Source organism: Synchiropus splendidus, chromosome 18 (genome assembly GCF_027744825.2).
Source record: "Synchiropus splendidus isolate RoL2022-P1 chromosome 18, RoL_Sspl_1.0, whole genome shotgun sequence".
Lineage (NCBI taxonomy): Eukaryota > Metazoa > Chordata > Actinopteri > Syngnathiformes > Callionymidae > Synchiropus > Synchiropus splendidus.
The window spans coordinates 12,010,464-12,031,728 of record NC_071351.1 but is presented as its reverse complement, the minus strand read 5'-3'; the positions used below and the strand labels follow the sequence as shown (position 1 = coordinate 12,031,728).

The window sequence follows — 21,265 nt, the reverse complement described above, 5'->3', positions numbered from 1 at the left end:
ATCATGATTGGTCTAGTGTACTGTATTTTCTAAGTCCTGTCCAGATGTGCGAATAATGAGCCTAGTCATTATCTACTCTTCAGAAATGCCCAATGTCAAATGGAAGGCTGATGCTGCCCTGACAGACGGCCACTTGGGCCACGATCCAGTTCCTTTTCTCCCTCCCTTGCTTGCTTGATCAATCCTTTGTATGGATTTCTCATTTTCATTTGTCTTCCAGAGTGAGCTTTTCGCCCATTTTCGACAAATACCTCTGGATCCTGCTTCTCTTCTCCTGCCAAATCCTCACTATTCATGGCCGCCTCAAAGATATAAGCGCTTGCTATTAGCCAGTGAACCTCTCCTTGGCGGCAGCTTGTTAGAAATATGCAGAGAAGGATCATTTGCATTTTCATAAATGTATGTACAAAAGCAAACCACTAACCTAAGTATGCCGTCAGGATGAATTAATGCACAAAAGCAAGGCGAGCGTGAAATCTGCCTCAGCTGCCCGGGGCTGCTGGACTAGACTGAGAGAGAACGAGATAACGCGTCAGTGTTTGAAGAAAAAAAAAGAAAAGAAAAGAAAAGAGCGGACATCAACAGACCCCGTCACAGTTTGACCATCGACCTCATCTACCTGACAATGAGTTGCTCCAGCACTGTTCTGGTTGTCACCTCTCGCTGACATCAACACGCTGCACTTCTTGTCGACATCACATCCAGATGCACTTCGCTACATCTTCCGTCACACGGACACGGTTTTCCGCAAGTTGATTCATATCATACAATCTCTATCGTTCATGCCAAAATAAAGACATGATTATTTTTAAACGGAATGGCTGAAGGGCGAAATGGAAATAATTACTGCCGGTACAAAAGAGCACTTCTGAATCGTCCTTTTTCTGCCATTATCGTGCTCTCCTTCACAGTGTCCACATTCTGCTACAGACGCACGTCTCTTTTTTTAATACTTGTTGCATCAAAAAAAATCAGAACATTAATCAACTATTTCAAGGTAGCTGATTTCCACCATTATAAGTCCCTGTCGACAGTTCGTCACAGGACACAGAGACATATAACTAGACTGAGTCCCATCTTGAAAAGTTGAAAAAGCTTTAGATTTCACAGTACATGTTTATGGTTTCATAACTGTACTGTCAGCATGAAAAAAACATTCTCTATTTAAAGAAAAACTTCCACAAGCAAAATGGGTTATGTGCGAGCCTAGGTAGCCATGGTTTTCACACAGAAAAATACATGTAGTTGCAAGGCAAGAGCTGACCTGGTAACCATGACAACAGTTAATGACTGGCAAGGTTGACTACTGGTGATCATTCTCCTATAGAAGGCAATGGGAACAGCTGACCCTCAGAAACCCAGAATAACCCACATGCAACAAGAGGTTCACAACTATGTAAGCATCGAACTCTGAGAGTCCAAAAAGAAGTCTTTTCAAAGACTAGTGTTGCACAATACCTTCAGTAGGCTGAAGTCAGGAAAAATAAGAGCATTTCTTCTGAAATAGCAAATAACAGTTTGTTCTCTTCAGCAAACTGAGTCAGGGACTGTGCACCAAAGGTCTTCTCTGAATAGTAAATAATGGTGAATGTCAGGTTCACATACAGTACTGCAACACATACACGTGCTGCTAAAGAAGTAGCCTTGACATAGAAGAAGCCTTGAGAAATTGGATGTAACTCTAGTTCTATCAGTACATGTGGAGCCCTGTAACAGACTTTTATATTTGTTTATCCCTTTAAGGGTATCGCCTTTTACGTACTCTCCACCCAACTGGGGGAAGAGGTAGCCAATGTACTGTATAAGCCCTGCGCTACTCTCCACGATGGATGAGTTCAGTCTGCACAGGTCCAGAATTGGCCTCATCCCTCCAGTCTTCTTCGGAAGCCATATAGTGCCTCACTCTCGACTAAGAACGAGAGGTAAATTCCAGATTTTGTCACGCCCATAACGCAGATAATTCATTTCAATATCCCTTCAGAATAATACTGACCTCAAAGAATCAATCCATTTCATCAAAAATATATTGAAGTGTGAAGTGAAAGTAAGGTAAACCGATTACCGTAACAGTCTTGATGCGACCACTTCCCCTGGTGCAGGTCCAGCCAGATCTGTTGAAGAGAAGGCTGCAGACTTCCCCATCCATGCAGGGAGACATCTCACACCACTGACGACTCCGAACAATTCGTGCTGGAGGTGACAAGAGGTAACGAAAAAGCAAAAGTGTTAAGGAGAAGAAAACATCAACTATATATCTGAGGGAAAATATCTCTTTCAGCAAGATAAAGCAAAACATCTTCACATGTTTGTGTCCACAAGCCTGCAGGATTTTAATCAGGTTCTTGTTAAACCACCCTTTGTGCAATGCCGGCAGCAGCAACCTTTTGAGACCAGCTGCTGGTCCATAAATTATCGGCCTATTAATGCTAACTTTTCCTTCTACCGCACAGAAAACACAGATTTTCTCCCTGCAGAGTTCATGTGGCCGACCGCTTTACAACTTGCTTTCACAGCAATCCTTTTTAAAAAGCAAGATGTTTTGTGTGGCATCTATGGCGTCTTCAGACACCTGACATCCTCCATAAAGTGTGTAAACACCACAGGACCTTTATCGTTTGAAGAAAGATCCACCAAATAACAGGAGCTGGGTTCTCATGCATGTCCATGTCCCTGTCTCCACCTTTGAAGTTTCTGTTACAGAAAATATGTAGAGCTTTCTGACATATTCACATAAGGGAAATAAGTTAAAAAGATCAAAGACATTACACTACCATTACCATGCAGTGTTGAGTACGTATTAAGTAGCTGTTTACACACCATCTTGTACAAGGCTCTTTATTAATAATTAAATAACTTTCACCGACGGACTATGATGCATTATTGAATACAGATAAGTGTTCTAAAAGAAAACACTGGAGGAAATGTTGACATGGACACCAGGTGCTCGCAGTTTTAACTTGTAGACTTAAAGGCTGACCGGATCTCTTTGTGTGGAATGTTTTACAGCCTCAGGGATTCAAGCGTAAACAACCTTTAACCTGTTATTTTCAGCCGTGAGCACAGACAAATGCCCTCTACTTGGAGGCATTGAAGACCTTAGTTCAGTGCGCACTCCTAAAAGGTCAAATATATATCAGTAAAACTAAACGTTTCTTTTTTGAAGGAAGCGAGTAAAACAGCCAGAAATCAACACTGTTGATCCATTATCTGTGTGCAGGGGAATAATGTAAAATGAACATATTGCTGCAGGCTTCAACATTAACAAACCAAACAATAATATTTGGAGCACATATCACAACCCTCCAAAATCAGGGACATTTGGAATTGACTATTACAGCTCACTTCATGTGCAGCGCTCTTTTTCAACAGACCAGTTTAGGTTCCGTTGACCTGAATGGTCACATCTGAGACCTATAGGGCTGTGCAAATATGGGTTCATATAATTCAGAATGTGAACACAGAATGATAAAGGCTTTAATTCTGTCTTGCAGGCAACAGCAGCAGCAACATTTTTTTCTTTGATTCATTTGTATGCATCATATTCTGCACTGTAGAGGAGAACAAGGCAGCCCAGGGGAAACCCACTAGGGCCCGTCAACTACACTACATGCTAACTTCACACAGAAAGGTCTGTTGTGAACAATGCACATGGTGCGACCCCAGGACCTCACAACTACACTCGCAGCACTCGCATTCTCATCCAAAAATAACAATATTCCAATCATGATCTTGTATCTCGTATTTCTTTCAAACAAATACAAATGGTCATGTTGCCCTGCTGTCAAAGTGTTCGGTCAATTTATGGTCAATTCCTGTGAAACAACCTAGAACAAGCTTGGAGCAGCTGCGCTATCCTGACAGTATCTCAGAGTTTGTATTTTATCATGCTGAAATTCCCCACAACAAGCTTTTCAAAACTCAAGTGTCCTTAATCCAAGAACACAAAGGTTAAATTTTCCTTCCTGAAACTTCACAACTAGATGAACTTTGACACAGGGAAGTATCCAAGCTTCATAAGTTCAGGTTTAAAGTAACTGTTGCTGCTCCAATGCCTCATATTTATTCCCAGTTCTGGCTGTAGAAGGAATAATTAGTGCCCTTCTGCTTCGATTACCTTCATCACGATGACTGAAATCCAACCAGTGAATGAGAATAAGTGGAGAATAAATTACAGAGGCCTTTAAACTTGTGCGAGTTATCCGTCTGCTGCGCTCATCAAGCTGTCATCATGCGACATCCCTGGCAATGCACGCTCCCGCTCTCCCTCTGCAGCCTCTCAGCCTGACATTGAATTAGCATTCGCCAGTGGTCGAGGCTGATAAGCTCTGATTGTTCTTTACACAGTGTGCTCAAGCAACACTGAAAGGTTATCAGCTCTCGGCGGACCTGGCCGGGGCTACGGCTCCTGCCTTTCCATGATCCCCCGGGGCCAGCACAATGCGCAACCAGGTACCACAGTGGACAAATTGAAAGAGAGCAACGACAATTTCTCGAATTGTCCACCAGACTTTGGGGTGGAACGGACAGAAGAGGTGTGGAAAGGGAGGTGGGTGACATTTTGTGATGAGGTATTCCTGGTGCAGGACTTGTTAACGGCCTGAAATTGGTTTCTGAAGTGTCAGAATACAATAAAGACCTGTCTTTCGGCGGTATACATGGAGCCATTTGATCACATTGTGGGCTCAGAGACCAAAATATAGTCGTTCTCCCTCTGCAAATAGCTGAAGATATTGTTGATTCAGGGAAGGAAGTGTGGTTTACAGCAAGGACACGCATCAGTGAACCAGACAGTTGTCTCTGTAAAAACAATATTCAGACTTAGTAATTCAGTTTGGAGACAAATAAAGGTCAATTCAGGTTTGTCTGGGCAGAATGAATACATTTAATGCAGCCTTCCTTGCACTCCAGCAACACTAACCCACGTCATTTCAACAGCTGTCCGTCAAGCTGGTCATTTTTAGGACATTACAGCGCCAGCAAAACTCAATTTATAGCACGAGGAATAAAAGCTGATCCGGCAAAGTGGCTCAGGTGCTGATTATGAACAGGTTTGAAAAGGTGAACATGTATTAAGCTGGCCAAATCGATTACTGGGCCTTCTAGCTTTTTCAATAACTTTCCCTCACGACTCTGTCTACAACGAAAAGATGAGTTGGGCATTGTTGCTGTGATACTTTACTTCATCAGCTTGCATTTATGACACAAGCAGGAGAGGAAAAAACAGAGCAGCAGTTTGGCCTCTGCCTGTCTCCATCGATCAAAAGCTATCTGTCCAAACTGCTGGCACACGCAGTTGTAGTCAAGTTAAAGAGCTGACTGGGTAAACCACCCGCGCATATCCCCCGTGATAACTCCAGAGCCGATTTAAACTCAAGAGAAGGCTTTCCCAAACTTGATGCATTTTAAAAATCGACAGGAGTAGGGCCTCAGAACTAATCTTTTAATCTTGTAGTGTAAAATTTGAGATGTCTGGAGTTATATAGAGATTATTATGCTGTGCTAAAATGTCTTGGACATCACTTGATTCTATAGCACGGTCAGAGAGCCATGAAAAGAAAATAATCAGGAGTGAAACTCATCATTTTGGAAACCTCATGTGATCCTCATGTGACAGCGTAACAGCTGGCTGTCATGTCTGCTCCGATAGTGACCTATCCTGTTGGTGCTGCTCAGTGATTGAGGACATCAAGCCCGGTTTGTCAGCTGCCATCGTCTCTGCTGGGACACAGACAGGGACCTCCCTCTAGATCCCATGTAACACCATCTGTTCCCCTCAGCGCCCAGTGCCAAGTTTGCCCAACCCTACACAACAAAACAGACCAAGAGCAGCAGACTTTTCAGGACCAGAGAGTGTTTGGCTGATTCAACAACCAATTCAACTTAAAGGAAGTTAGTTCAAAATGTATTTGGATGTAATACACAGGAAATATAAATCACAACACAGACTGGCTGTAAGTAAATCTGTTTTATGCATCATGAAGAAAGGACTACAAAACAAAAACCAAAAAAACAAGAGAAAAGCAACTTTTTAAAATTTTTACAGGAAAAACAAATCTGATGTAGAGAAAATTGTGCTTTTGTATGAAATGAACTCGAAATCGTGACGAGTTGTTGGTAAGCACAGAATGGATTTTTAAGGCAAAGCTATATTAAATATAGCACGTCCAATTTTTGTTCGCTGCTGCGTTCAAAAAAATAAATAAAAATAATTGCTTTGCAAATTATACATACTGCAACAAAACAGAGTAGTTTGCGGTTATTGTGCTCAGGAAAATTATCTAAACTGTGGACAGTTTTTCCATGATATCTAAAAATAAACTTGGAGAGAGCGTCCTGGCAGGAAGTAAAAGTAACCATGGACAGAAACTAACTGCAGGGTTGTTATGAAGTAATGCGTTATCTTTTGTAATAACGAGTGGCATAATATTCTCATTATTTTTCCTTTTTAACTGTAAAAGACCAGAGAAATATTGTAGTGGCCTGCAAGCTATGTGGAGGCTCGAAAACACGTCCAAAAGGAGCAATTCCAATCTGGCGGAACATCTTCAGAAAGTGCACGTGTGGACCAAGCTCGTGGAAAAAGAGCCCGAAGCAGACGCTGCTAAGGTTCACTCGTCTGACGCCACTGCAGCCAAACAGCAGAAGCTTGAATTCGGAACGCCTGTTTCGCAGGCTTTATCTCAGAAGCAGTTGAACATACTAGAAGCAAGTTATGTTGTGGAAGAGTTTGCACTGCAGTTCATGTGTCCAGTTGCTATAGTTGTGTTGATCACCAGCATTGGTTTGTTCCTGCTACGACCAAGCGTTCTGTATAAGAGTTGATATTTTGCACTGCCAAAAGTACAGTTTATCATCTAAATGACGACAATAAATATGCCCATCAAAAGTTTCAATATTGTCATTGATTCATTTGAAGTGGTCACGAAGTGGCGGCTTTGTAATAGGATTGCACTTGTTCCCGACCCAGCCCCATGACCGTGATTGTTCTAAGAGGATTATGTTTGAGCTCTGCTATGATGTAGTTTAAAAAAGTTACTTTGCTGGTCACTAGTTACTTTGAAAGTAATGAGTAACTTGAAGTAATAGTTACTTTTGAACGAGGTAACTGTAACCAAGTACGAGTAAAGTAACTTGCCCAACACAGCGAACTAGTGAGAAAACTATTCTGTGTGGATGGGAATTAAAAGAGAATCACGTGGATACAATGAGTATGAGAACATATCCCCAGAGCAAGCATAAATAGTCTTCACTTTGTTGGTGTCATGAACCTGGATTACATCCCTTTTCTGGAGTAGAATGGTTTGGTTAATATATGCTGGGAACACATATTTATATTGGACCAAGTATGTTTCAAGCAGAGGTACTGAAACAACAATCTGAGCTGAAGCAGTGCCACAAAAATCATTTCCACTGGTGGCCAGCTAACCTCAGCAAGATGAGCATCAGGAGAAGTACCCAACATTCTTGAAGTGAAATTCTGAAATATCATGACTAAGACTGGCATCATTAGCAAATACTTTGCATACAGAGGAGGGCAGAGCCTCCTTGTGTATAATAAAGAACCTCAACCCAATAGAGATCCTGCTGGACACCAGCAGCACAGTAACAGGCTTTTAAGGGCATTTATTAACTAATTATTTTTATCAGGACTTCACATGGTCTTTTGGAACAGCCATGGAAATGAGAAGACTCTCTGCTGTTATTGCTTGTGACATATATTATGATACAATTCCTATCGTGTCGTCAAGTCCAAAGCTTCATTTAGTTTATTTGCATGTTAAACATGCTCCTCTGTGACAAGAAAGGTTTTATTTCTATTACATTTGAATTCTTTACTCGGAGCATAAATTCTTTTTCTCTTCTTTTCTTCTTTGTGGTAAACGTACAATACATTAGGAAGCCCTGGTGACAAAAGTGGAAGAAGTAAAGGAGTCAGACAGCTGATGAGAGCTACAGCAGGCGGAAGAGCAGAGAATGCACATAATCCTTCTGTGGATGGTGTGCAAACGAAATTCTGCGCAGAGACGTGCAGCAGTGCAAATGCCAGAATGTGAGTCCAAAAAAGGGCTAACAATGAGAAGTGTATTGGAGAGGAACATGGGCCAAAATCCATTAAAACAGGGCAGATAATGTGCTTCTCATTTTCCTGTGCCATATCAACAAAACAGAATATGTTTCGTTATGAGAATTCATTTTAATTACTTTCATATACACTGGAACTTATTATTTTTAGTTCTGAATTAAAAAAAAGTTAGACTTCACAGCAAACTCCCAAATATTGATATATCCATACGAGCACACCTATAAACATGCTCATACGCAGATAGGAATCCAAAGGGGCAGTAATGTTCCAAGAGAAATCAAGCTTAACAATTTCAGAAACATTCTACATTGGAAAGTTTCCTTCTGAACAATGGGAAATAATGGGATTTAATGAGAATCTATGGCAACTATGTGGGAAAATACTATCTCCAAGCATCAGTATAAACAGACTGGCTAGGAGTACTGGACCTGGGAGGGCCCAGTTTGGCTTGGTGGACCGGAGCTGGGAGATTCCAGTTGAGCTAGGAGTACTGGAGCAGCAAGAACCCAGTTGGGGCCCCATTAGGCTCGGGGGAGAGGACAACAAGTCTGATGACAGTGAGCTCAACTAAACATGTATTGTATTTGCTCACAAGTTAAATTTAAGAAATAGCAGTTTGACAGCAGAAATGCGTAACATCTTCAGGACGAGCATCTTGTAACACATAAACTTGATATCATATATGACATATATCATATATACAGGTGTTCAGTCTGCAGTACCAGCCAGCATTTGGCCAAATTCATTTCTGCACCTACTGCATGCACTTTTGCACGTCCCTGCCGACTTGTGAGAGGCCCAACACCAGTGAAATGACACAAACAGATGTCGCCTGAAGTAAGCACCAATTTCCACATCCTTCATCCCTGCAGGAAAGCAGAGGGTGTATATTAAAGTTTTAGCTTACACTTGTAATCCCCTACCGGCAGCAGCATGCCAATCACTGTTACTGGCACTGGAGTGAGGCTTGAACGCTGTGAAATGTGTCTTTTCCGCCAGTGACTGTACAAAGTGGAGCTGCTGGCTTCAAAACTGCATGCGCTCCACGGTCGACGCATTACTGCCCGCTGATGAAATTATGCCCCATGTGTGTATTCACGTCGCGTGCCTATGGTCGAAGGAGGGAATGGAACATTAAGGTGCCGTCAGAAGTTGTTTTTTTATGTTGCTGTTGGCAGCAATGCAATTTTTAAAGGACATTTGCACTTCATGATTGCCATTTGTTTGCTGTCAAGTCACAGCTCAAACCTGGATTATAGAACGTTCTTTCTGTGCTGCTTTTAAAGCAGTTTTTCTGTAGACTTTATTCATTTCACCCAGAACCTTCGCCTAGATCTACGCTTGCTTAAAACAGTTCATATGCAGAGAGTCGGTGCGGTTGCTTGTATAAATCATAATCCCACTACTCTCTGACTCACAGACTTGTCATAAAATAGATTTGTGCTGATCCTTGTCTTTGCTAGTTCAAGGTTGAAGACCAATGAATCCTGCACGAGTGTTTTCCCCCGGCAGTCTCCAGATGATAAAGAAGGGCGAAGCTGTTTCTGAAAAACACTTTGCAAGCAACAGATTTCCTGTTTAATGCACAGCCTATTGATGAAGTTTAGGGCGTGGTGTGCTGGGCAGCCAGGAACAATCCATTTCCTGCTGCTGTAACCATAGTTCTCTCTGAGTTAATTCACAACTGTTGGGTGCTAGGAAGCAGCAGCATCTGCAGAGAGGCAGGGGTGGGTAAAAGCAGTGTGTGGAGCATGACACCAGTTTGGCATCTGGCATCAGGGCGATTAGATAACAGCCAACATGAGTCACCGCACGGTGGAACTAATGGAGGTTTTGATGGGGAGTTTGTGAAATTCAATCAGCATTGCAGAGTCTCCATCGACTCCATCAATTTTAGCTACACAGTCAACTCACACCTCACACCAAAGAGCATAAAGTGATGTCGGTGTGTGTTTCTAAACTCCGAAGATTTGGCCCCCAGAGCTCAAGTTTTGCTAAGCAAGGGTCATGGGAGCGCGCGGTAACAGCAAGCCGTGGTGACTGGATCGGGATGATACACAATATTCCGCCAAACACAAACTCCACAATGACAATTCTGCATCTCACGATAAAGCTGCAATAAGGCAATGAAGAACAACCATTTTAGGTTGAGAGAATTGTGAAAAGGCCTGAAAGTTTGTATAATGATTTGGAGAATAGAATATGACTAAATGATCATTTACTCACATTATTTTTCTGATATTTTTTCAATAGCATCTAGGAAATGTGTCCAGATGTTCCATAGTTAAAGTCAACTGTTCAGAGACATGAGATACAGCAGACAGACGGCTCAATTTAACCCCTAAATAAAGCTGGCAGAGCAGTCTGTCAGACATGAGCATGTTGTACAAGTGACGTGAAACATTGAATCTCTACACTTAGTTCAATATTATATTTAAATACAACAAATGATGATGGTGGAGACAAACTCCACAAATAAGTTTCATCATCAAACAGTTTCAAGAGAGACTGTAGTGTCCAACACATGGAATAGAATGAAAATGTATTTATGTGAAAATTATCGCTATCACCGAAATCACAACATTTATCGTGATAACTTTTTTGGTCCATATCGCCAAACCCTATGACTGGACAAGAACTTTGAATTGTGCAAGAACTTGTCCCTTCTGCAATAAGTGAGGTGGGTGAGACGGAGGCGACGATGATGGGAATAGTAATAGAAGTAATTTGAGCAAATGCAAAGTAAATCAAATGACCAAACAATTAGAATCTCCGGAGGAGCAGACGATCCACCTTTTTCATTAGTTTTAAATGTGTTATGCTGCCCCTCAATCACAGAGCAAATACATTTTTAGGGCAATTTTCCCTAACATGCTCTTCTAACCACATTAGTGCTGCAACCAGTGACTATTGTGATATGACCTTGTATTGTCGTGTCCTAAATAGTAATTACAAAAATGAAGAAAACATATGCAAATTGATGGAAACTCTTGCATCATTGTATTGTATTGATTTAATTGCCCAAAATGTGGCGTGAACAGCGTGTGTAATTTCCTACATGACACAGTCCCATGTTTCAAAAATAGGTGTCAGATGGATAGTAGCCTCATCTTACCGTGGAGGGAGTGATGATGTCATGACTCGTCTCCTCATGAATGCATTCGGGACTCAATAAATAGTCGAATATATAGTTGATAATAACTTACAGCATGTTGTTTGCCACAATAAAACCTTGCAAAACAACATTTAAAAACACTGTTCACTAGACGTAACTGCAGTCTTTGTAAAGCTGCACCTTTTGAGCACTGCTTAAGAGCTTGCATCTTTTACCTCCAGCATTCAGCGTGGTACAAACACAGCTTTCTGATCCACTGCTTATCGAAAGCACCAGTGGTTTAAGCCTCTCTTTTATTCTGCGCAATCATTATCACTATCCATCTGTTCGCAACATGAAACTCTTTACATAGAAGGTCATCATTTGTTAATTCGTCGACCAACGACATCGGGCCAAACACGATCAATAATATAAAGAATGATCTCTTACCGTCCACACAGGCTGGTCTCGCCCTGGTAGTGCCGGCGATCTGGCCTCTCCGACAGGCGCAGCGGGCCGTCTGCCTCGCGATGGTTCGTCTGGGAACGCTGCTGTCTCTGTTGAGCATCACAATCTCACAGGTTCCCACCGCCAACTGGCCTGCCAAAGACAGCAGCAAGGAACAAAGTGCATTACATTAGCATAATGAGACTCTAATGAACATATTACAGCTGAGCGGCTGGTGTTCAAAAGCACAAACAAGCCGTCTGGACGCACAGTTGAGTCACTGGGTAACAATTCAATACTCATTTAATCTCTCACACAGGAAAAAAACAAATACTTTCCGTATTATAAAACCCTCGTCTTTGTACTTTACAACAATTCTTCACCATAAATGACCCGCCAACATAAGGTGCTACATAGAAACAGAACATTGCTGGTGCAGGAAGTCTATTATAACTATAACTCAAGTTACATCTTTTTAGCCTCCGATCATCTCTATTTCGATCTTTTCCCCTTCAGTCTTAGATCAGTGTCACCTTTATGATCATGACCGCAACATGACTGAACACTCATTTTAAATTGACAGCAGAAAGTGCAACTCTGAATTTCAACAGTCACAGCCGACAAATTATCGAACTCTTCACATGTTGGCATCTAATTTACTCGCAGATTTACTTCAAAGCACTAAAGAAATGACAAGCACTTTCAGATTCCTGTACTTTACTCGCCATCACCGGATGGAGAGCTGCCAGTGAAAGCCATTCTCTAGATAATAAAGAAAAAAGAAAGGAGAGAAGTCAGTCATTTTCCAGGGGTCAGCTGCTGTCACAATCTCACCATCATTCTTGTAAATTGTGATTCCCTCGCCAGTCCTTGACAACCTCAAAGGTTTATTGCGGGAGTTCCTCACTGATCTTTAGCCAGAAATGTCGATAATAATAGCAAAAATTTGGTTCTATTTATCAACGCAGACACCTGTCACGCAACAAAAGCACTTGATGATGTGAATATTGAAGTGTAGAGGGAGCAAACGTTCCAAACTCACTTGCATATTTTGCTTTGAAATGCATGAGCAGACTCATCTGTCAGGTTGTACATGTGGCTGGGTGAGGGTCACTATGTAAACAGCCTTTCATGACCACCATTTATCATCCAAACTGGAGTTTATCCGTGCGGTAGGGGGTGTCACTCAGCAGGACAAAAAAAACCATCCCGGCCTTCCTTTCATTCAATGATAAAACACGGCTGACCGTGAGAAAGGGGCATCATTCTTATCCACGCACGCTGGATAATGTCAGAAGCATGATGAAGGGCTTGGAAGGAGCAGAGGGTGAGCACAGAAACCAGCCCTCAGCACTGACTGGCAAGCTGATGACCTTATCATGAATCACCACTCTATTCAAGAAGAAGCGCACACACACAGAAGCGCCGACACACCGGGATTAAAACACACAGCTTCGAGCAAAGAAGTGTGTCTCTGCTCTACATATCAGCTCTTTGATCAGACAAACAGCAGATCACCGAGGTAACAGGAGCACTAATATCTTCATATCTCTGCCTGCAATAGGCTGCCAGGAGCGGAGCTGCACAATGTTCCAATGATTCTGAGTGGCAGCAAAGTGAACAGGCGTTTATGATGAGGTTACAAGCTCAGGGTACATTTCCAACATTAAGAAAACTAGTTTATCTCTTGAGGCTGCCTGATCTGGTCTCAAATAGTTTCCATAAAAGTAAAATAATAGCTGCGATCTCACAGCAGTGCAGCAATTTTTCGGAAATCAAAGTTTTGTTTGTGTTTTAATAACCCAGAAAATAGGGATCCTATCTCCACCAACTACTCTCCTTTAAGATCTTTGTCTTAACAATCCACATTATTGAGTAGCTTCTTGACTGAAAACAGCATGAAAGTCTGCACTAAGAGGAAGAATTCTATCCAAACAATTCTTATTAAAAACCTGTCAACATCAAGCCTCTCAGCTGACACAAATTTTCTGCGGCTAAATCCATGACCTTAAACCAAGCGAGGCATTGAAAATACAATCAAATCCTTTGTGCTGAAAACAAGTTCAAGTGATTATCTTCATTCTTTTTCATGATCGAGTGCATCAAGGAAAAAAATAGCGGCAACAAAGAAGACTACAGAAAGCAGTGCGACTTCAAAATCAGGAACTGTTGTACAGGGCTGCATGCATGTGTGTTATGCTCTTTGTGTGGTGTTATTAATATTAATACCGCTTGTAATCACTCAAAATTGATTTGCAGTTGAGGCAGAGGTTGTATTTCAAAATGAAATGAGCTCCCAGTGAGTAGCCGCTCAGATAACATTCATCAATTTGCTTGTAGATTTATACTACTGGGTTTGAAAGCCTTTCAACAGGGTTCAAGGCTGATAGCTCAGGACATAATCCACACTATATTCAATTAACCAAAGATGTTTTTTATTTGCTTAGTCAGCAAAATACAAGCCTGCACAATAAACAAAGTATGTATAATGTCATCATTGTTGCACCAGCAGTCACTGTATTCTGCATATACACTGTGTTTCATAGACTTCTGTTGTACATGAAGAAAATAAAGTGAAAACTTATTGCATAAAGCAACACTAGTCGTATTTACACACGTAAATAAACATTGAAACATCGTTGAAAAAGGTTATCAAAGGCGATTTAGCCACAATATAATGGGGCTCAGCGGTGCATTTGAAATACGTCCTGAAGTGGTTTGAATTCAACAATACGATACATAATGCCAGCTTTGACGAAAAGCCATTCAACACTCACGGCTGTTGAAATGCGCGTTTAAGCTTACGAGCGCTTCAAGTTGGTTTAAATACTTACAAAGAAAAGGTTTGAAGGTCTGAAAGCGTTTCTGAATTCGCACAGGTGAAACAGCAAACGCCAATGTTGACAACCTTCCAGGACGTTGGTCGAAGTTTCGAGACGCGCAGGTGATGCAAATTGCAAAAAGGTTCGGCGTCACGCAGGCAGGAAGTCGGTGTCCGTCAAAGTAAAAGCATTGTTGTCACAATAACAAAAAAAAGTGCACAAAATGTGTAATTGTGGATACACGTGACCACACTATTTAGTCTTGCATCAGCCCTGTTTATTTTGAGATACATTTAAAAGAAGACACTTGCTATAGGAGTCTTCAGATTCACCGATATCTTTGGCTGGAATACATTTGAATAACTTTGCCTCCTGATGTAAAACGCAAGCCTGCTTTCTGCTGTCAGCTTTACCTCGTGTGTGTTTGATGCAAATGTAAATCAGCAAGTACTTTTACTGGGGAGACTGTTTTGCTTCAAATATAAGCCAAAACATGCCTTTAGCCTTGTACACACGCTGCTGAATTCTTAATGCGTTTTCAAATCAGGTGCGAAAAACAACCTCTGACTGATCATAAACAGAAGTTCAAATGATCAGAGTTAAGAATGTATTATGGATTTACGATTCAGACATGTAGCGCACATATGAATGTATTCAAAAGCGCAGAGCGCTATAGAGAATCCAACAAAGACAAATATAACTTGCAGTGAACACAAACGGAAGTGAGCTTGAGAGGAGATGTTTGCGTGGAATGACGATGAGCTTCAGGTCACACTTGACTAGAAGACAACCAAACTGCAGGAGACAGATGACTGAGCGTCCTGCCAGTCCAAATAAAGCCATAACCAGGTCGCTGTAAAATCAGCCTGGATCTCAATCCGATGAAGAACTCAGACATGGAACGGTACAAAGTGAGCAGCTTTCAAAACCACCTCAACTGCCTTGACATTTTCAGAATAACCTGCCATTATCTTCCATTAAAAAGAAAAAAAGTCCTTGTTTTTCAGGTGCAACCTTAAAATAGTTTATCCCTTAGCACATATATAACTGTGTGAGCTTTTTTTAAGGCCTGCCTTCCGTCACTCACGTCCAAGTTTTAATTGGCAAACATCAATAATTCTTCTTTATTTTTAAGCGGTTGGAGGGCCGGTCATGAATTATTTGGTTATGAAATGAATTCCTTTTTGAATTACATCTTGATGACGATTATGATTCAGTTTCGGAATAAATTTAGGCGAGCGAATGAGGTCAATCCAGGAATCAGCTTCCTCCACAGCCGATTCAAAACATCAAACTCCCAAATCCTGACAGAGCATATGCTTCCAGAACGGCCCCAGCCAAGTGCATCTTATTACCTTAACATCCTTTGACACGTGGGCTACAGAAGGTAGCATGTAATCGGACACCCAGGTGGCAGAGGCAGATGTTCCACTGACCCCATGCTGCATGCTTCCTGACACCGCCGTGATCCTCTGCTGCCAAACAAGCGGCGAAAAACATTCACTTCATGTAAGCTGGCGTGGTTGAAAGGGGGCTCCGCCTCCTGACTTAACATGCTTTTGGAATACTCCACAGCAGCACAATCAATATTTATGCGGCTGAACAACTCTCTGGTGAAGTCGGAGGACCTGTAATGGCACCTAAGTAGGCAATTTAACCGTAAGCCGACAGAAATTAATCAGCCACAATGGTAAAGGGAAGCGAAGGGAGCAGCCAGAGTGAGTATGGCGTTACAGGATGAAGCCCACTTATCTGGAAGCAGTAAAATAAATTCAGTGTCAGTCTGCCGAGCTGCTCCACCTGCCACTTCACCACAAAGGCACGGGCTGTAGCTTCAGAGATACAAAGCTCCTCACTTGTGTTTCACATGACTTTTTTTTAGAATCTCCAGTCACTTCTGAATCGATACTTTCTGCCGCTCTCTTTCTGAAAAAATGAGGCTTTTTTTCTCTGCACCCACCTCGTGAATAGACTGTGGGTTTAGCGACGTGGACAGGGCTTTCTATCTCTAACATTCCCGGCCACCATTGTGCGACATTGCCGAGGGCTGCTTTAAAATTAGAAGAATATTCCCCCTGCGAGGTCTGACACTGTGATTTAGGTCTGCTCAGCGACATGTCATGAACAGCACATAAAGATGGAGGTGGCTTCTGATGGATTTGTGACTTGTAGCGTAGCGCCGCTGCAGCACAGTCCAAGACACAACAGAGAGTTCAGTTGGAAATTGGTTGGGGGTGAATACGGGCTTCAGGCACAAGAGTGAATGTGCAATATGTCTTGCAAACAGTAGCTGAATGTGGTGCAGGGATGACTCTATAGCTCCAGTGACTCACTTCAAATTTCACTCCGAGGATGCCCTGCTCTCTTTTAATGCAAATCTGCAGAGGGAAGAGTGGACTTTTAAAGGACTGCAGAAAACAAAATGATGTTAAAGGGAACGGTGTGCATGAGCAAACAGCAGGGATCTGCATGAGCATAAGGTGAAGGGTCCTTCTTTTAGCCTTCCACTGCCGCTCCAGCACTTCTGCAGGTCTCCTCACCTGTTCCAGCAGACACCAGGCACCATCTGCCAGCACCTCTTTGGCCAACCCTCATTCTTTCCCAGCACACAGCTTCCCTCCTCCAGGGCCCCGCATCCTGCATCTCTCCTCTTTAAACATGGCGCCAGACATCATGTACAAACACACACACACACACGCGACCCTTCACCGAGACAGTGAGTGGAAGATGAAACAGCCTTTGCACATAAAAAATGAACATGGTGCAGTTATAGGGCAAAAAAATATATATATAAAATTCGGACTGTACAAACAGCCGATCGAGCTCAGATTTTTTCTTTTCTCAAGCTGAACATTTCATGATCTGCCTGAAGCTTTGTGTAAACCCATGAAGTTAAAGTTTGATTCAGTTAGCAGCTGCTGAAGGAAAAGAATGGGAAATCTATAATCTGATCACAAAGTTGTGTCCTGGGATGTTTGCTGGAGTCAGTAAAGGTCACCCAATAACAACAATATCTAAGCACACACACGCTCACAAGATGACAGCGATGAACATACGTCGAACGAACGATAAGCTAACGCCAAAGGAGGCATGACCCATGTTGATTTTGACTGTGTACTGCGTAATGCAGTACAATACTAGGTGCATGAAAACAAGTTTTGTTATGATGTCAGGCCAGTTTCGCACTTCAACAGAGGAATGACTCGCCAACAAACAATATAACTATGAAGAAAGCAAACGTTCATATTGAACACCTGACAAATGCAGCAGCATGTCCAAGTAGCTATGTATGAAATATTGATACAGCCGACATAAAATATCAAGACAATATCACACAATCAAGTATTGCGATATTTCAGCATAAATATCGATACAACATCATGCAATATTTGAGCGCATTGATATTTTGTTAGACCACAAATGATCGGAAAAAAATAAACCTGCTTGACCTACTTAACCGTGCACGTGCGCTTTCAAAGTCAGTGATACAAGGGGCACAACTTCGAAACCAGTCCATGTTGTGAGTCTTCTACAGCTAGAAAGAGATGAAACACAATGACATGTTGGTTGCCGTTTTGATGATAGACTTATTTTAGAAATACGGAAACTGCCCCCCTTCGCTTCAGGAACTTGTAATATACTTTGTTATAAAATAAGCCTGATGTATTGCATACACTTTTCTGTTGAAGAATCCCAGACTTGAAGTGACATGACTGGTAACCGCTTCATTCAGTTCCTAGAGGTGGAAGATCGAAAACAGGTTGGAGGTAACATGATGTTTTGAACTCAGCAGAGGAGACTCAAAATAGCCCCTCTGACGTGTAAACACATGTAGAAAAGAGAGGGCAAGAGAGAAGCGTCATGCACCTCCTGGAGTAAGACAATAACAGGAGCTGTGACATTGGAGCGCAGCACTCACATCCCATGGCATAAAAAGCATCTCCATCACCCCCAAAATGACAAGGCCATTTCAAGACAAGAGGGAATAACAATGCAGAGGCACACGGGGCTCTGACACGGGGCAGGTCAGCACTGAGCGAGCAAGATTTCATCTGCATGGCGCACTAGTGAATTACGAGCATTGTGCGCTGCCAGATTGATTTAACTGTAAAAACGCGTTTCATTTGTTCCATAAAGACGCTCACACTTTTACTGCCCCTCAGCCTATGGAGGCAATGATTTGCTTACAATTCACAGCCAAGGTCATGAGGAAAGCAGCTCGCGCATCTCCATACCCAACACACCCTTTGAGGGGAAGACAGAAAAAAAAATCACGGCTTTCGATCACGGTGTCTCAGCCTTCCATTTGAGCGCCACGCTCTGTAGCTTAGAAGGGAATCTGTTCCTTTATTAATCCATTTGCTAATATATACATGCCAGCCCACACAGGATTTGCTATAAAATCATGGTAATTTCCTCATTTAAAAACAAGTCACTGACATTAAGGGAGCATTAGAGCCCCGCTGCTGTCAACAACACACTGTAACAGCACCATCCATTAAGCAGCAGGAGAGGAAGTCATGACTAAATTTCATTAAAGGAAAGAAAAAAAAACACCTATTTTTAACAGCTAGTAAAGCGGGACATCTGAACACACCTTGAGAAAAACATGACCGGTGCCATGGGAAACATTAAAATAGATTGTTGTAAGCCGTTCGATTGAGAATTCCAGTTGCAGACCGAGAGCAAAGGTCAACTGTTGCACATAGAAATGCTGTTCAAAATGCAGCAATCCCAAGCACACCCGCACACAAACACCCCGGAGGATCGTGGGTGACAAAGCAGAAAGGTATTGCCACACTCTGGTCCAAGCCACTGAGCAGGAGTGTGGTCCAGCAGAGGAAATCCAGACATTTCCAAATTTATCGTTGAATAAACTGGCAGTGTAGAGAGCAGCTGACAGGCCATCCATCGTGCCGGGCGCTGCCCTGGTGCTGTGCACGTACAAGGGTTGCTGTGCTTTGATTTCCTGTCTCGGCTACCCTGACAGATGAGTTATGGAGAGGGTGGAGGTGAGGCAGCCCCTCGCCACCACAAGGCTTCACCTCTCTGCCCACCCGCTCACCCACACTCCTCGGCTCCCAGTCGCTCTCAGCAGCCGAGGGAGAGGTGGTGATATCATGTCAGCGGGCAACTTATTGCAACCTGGTTCCAGTTGAAGGAATGAGAATAATCAGATTGCAGAGATTTTATAAATTCAGTGGAATCAAATATGACATAAAATGGGATTAAACTTATACAGTTACATACAAGTGTGATGGATGGCTTCAGTCACAGATCATTGCACAGGAGGAACTTGTTGTTTCAGGCAGGACAGTAAGCCCATAACAGAGCCACATGTTCTTGCTGTATGACCAGCTGGATTTGGCTGCATTTATTATTCAGCAATACCTGTGGTGTTGCTGACAAATCTGAAGCCTTGATGACTCTTCAAGGTGCAGAGCGGGGGCCAAATGTGGCCCTCTGACAGCCTCTGCACGGCCACCATGAGGACAATATTGAAACTAACCTACTAGAGATATACTGTATATGGACCACAAAATATGGACAGAAAAATGTACGCCAGACTATAGGTAGCACCTGCCAAGCAACGGTTGAGAATTGGGCAGACGCCCTCCTAGCTAAAAGCCTGACAGGGACTAAAAAAACGTTCTTCGATTGCACCTTGTATATTGAGCTTTCCTTTTTATTTTTACTTTCCAGATTAGTCTGTGTGAGTTGCTGGACCTCCACCTTCCTCGGTGTGTTTAGACTGGTCCCCCTTTTCCAAACAAGAGCGTATTTTTTTGTCGCTACTTTGAACCAGTTTAAGTTTTACTTGCTGCTGAGAGATTCCAGTATCCTATTCTGGGCCCCATCTTCCTCCATATTGTCTCAAAGCTCCTACTTTACGATGCTTCTCAAGTTTATTAAATAGTTTTAAATTGAGTTGTTCATGTGCAAGGTGATGGTCTGGTAGCTGGTAACTCATGAAGTTATATATCTGTCTTCTTTTTTTGCATTTCCCAAAAATAGCAGCACCTAAAACTCCCCAAGTGATATCAATATTTCTTCAAACACTGGCCTTGTCAAAGCTTCAACGGGAGAATTTGAAGAGGTTCAATACACACACTGAGCTCAGATGTTTATGAGAATATCAAAGAGAGATTGATGACATAATTCACATTCATGAGGTCATCATCCATTGAAAATGAGTCAATAGGAAGTGGCCCAGGGAAGGAGAGTGGTCGCCGTGGCTACACCTGATACGCAGTGGTTGGTTCAGCAGGGGTGGCAACAACTGCGCTTGGGAAGAAAGGTGTGAAAATGATTGTTAAAAAAGGTGCAGATTTGAACGCACAGGCAGTTCATGTTTCACATCAGTGTCCACTTAGGTGCAGGGCATGCAGCCAACACAGCCTGGGCACCATCCTTCCTCCACATTGATAACTGTGCCAGTCGAAAGTGCTCCATTAAAAAGATCACATCTCCAAGCATCTCACGACAAGATACCCTGCGTTCCAGAGGCTGTTGGGGCATCTAGGACAACATCGGGGTCGGAATGTTTTGTCATGGAAAGCAGCCAACCAAGTGCACAGAAACATCATTTTGCTTTCTGTTCAGCGTCAGGGCGAAGGTGTAATTGCACCAGTGGATGTATTATTCAAGAGGAAAGCAAGGCTCAGATGGATTCAGCCTCATTCGAAGCGAGATTATGAAGCTCTCAAGGCACGAGTCAAGACCCTTTTCAAACAAACTGTGCTGCTCTTTCTCATGGAAATCAATAAGAGATTCACTTCACTTGATTCTGCGAGGGAAGCGTCTGGATCAGGCGGAATC

General features: G+C 42.5%; 1 protein-coding gene across 1 annotated transcript in view; it reads right to left on the bottom strand.

Annotated features, from left to right (window-relative positions):
* The window catches only part of tafa5l (TAFA chemokine like family member 5, like), a 61,010-nt gene that overhangs the window by 38,145 nt on the left and 1,600 nt on the right, over positions 1-21,265 (bottom strand). Inside the window, exons 2-3 of the mRNA XM_053848498.1 lie at positions 11,628-11,777; positions 2,063-2,190 (exon numbers count right to left, since the gene is read on the bottom strand). Of these exons, the coding sequence (XP_053704473.1) occupies positions 2,063-2,190; positions 11,628-11,777 (278 nt within the window). The remainder of the gene's footprint in view (positions 1-2,062; positions 2,191-11,627; positions 11,778-21,265) is intronic.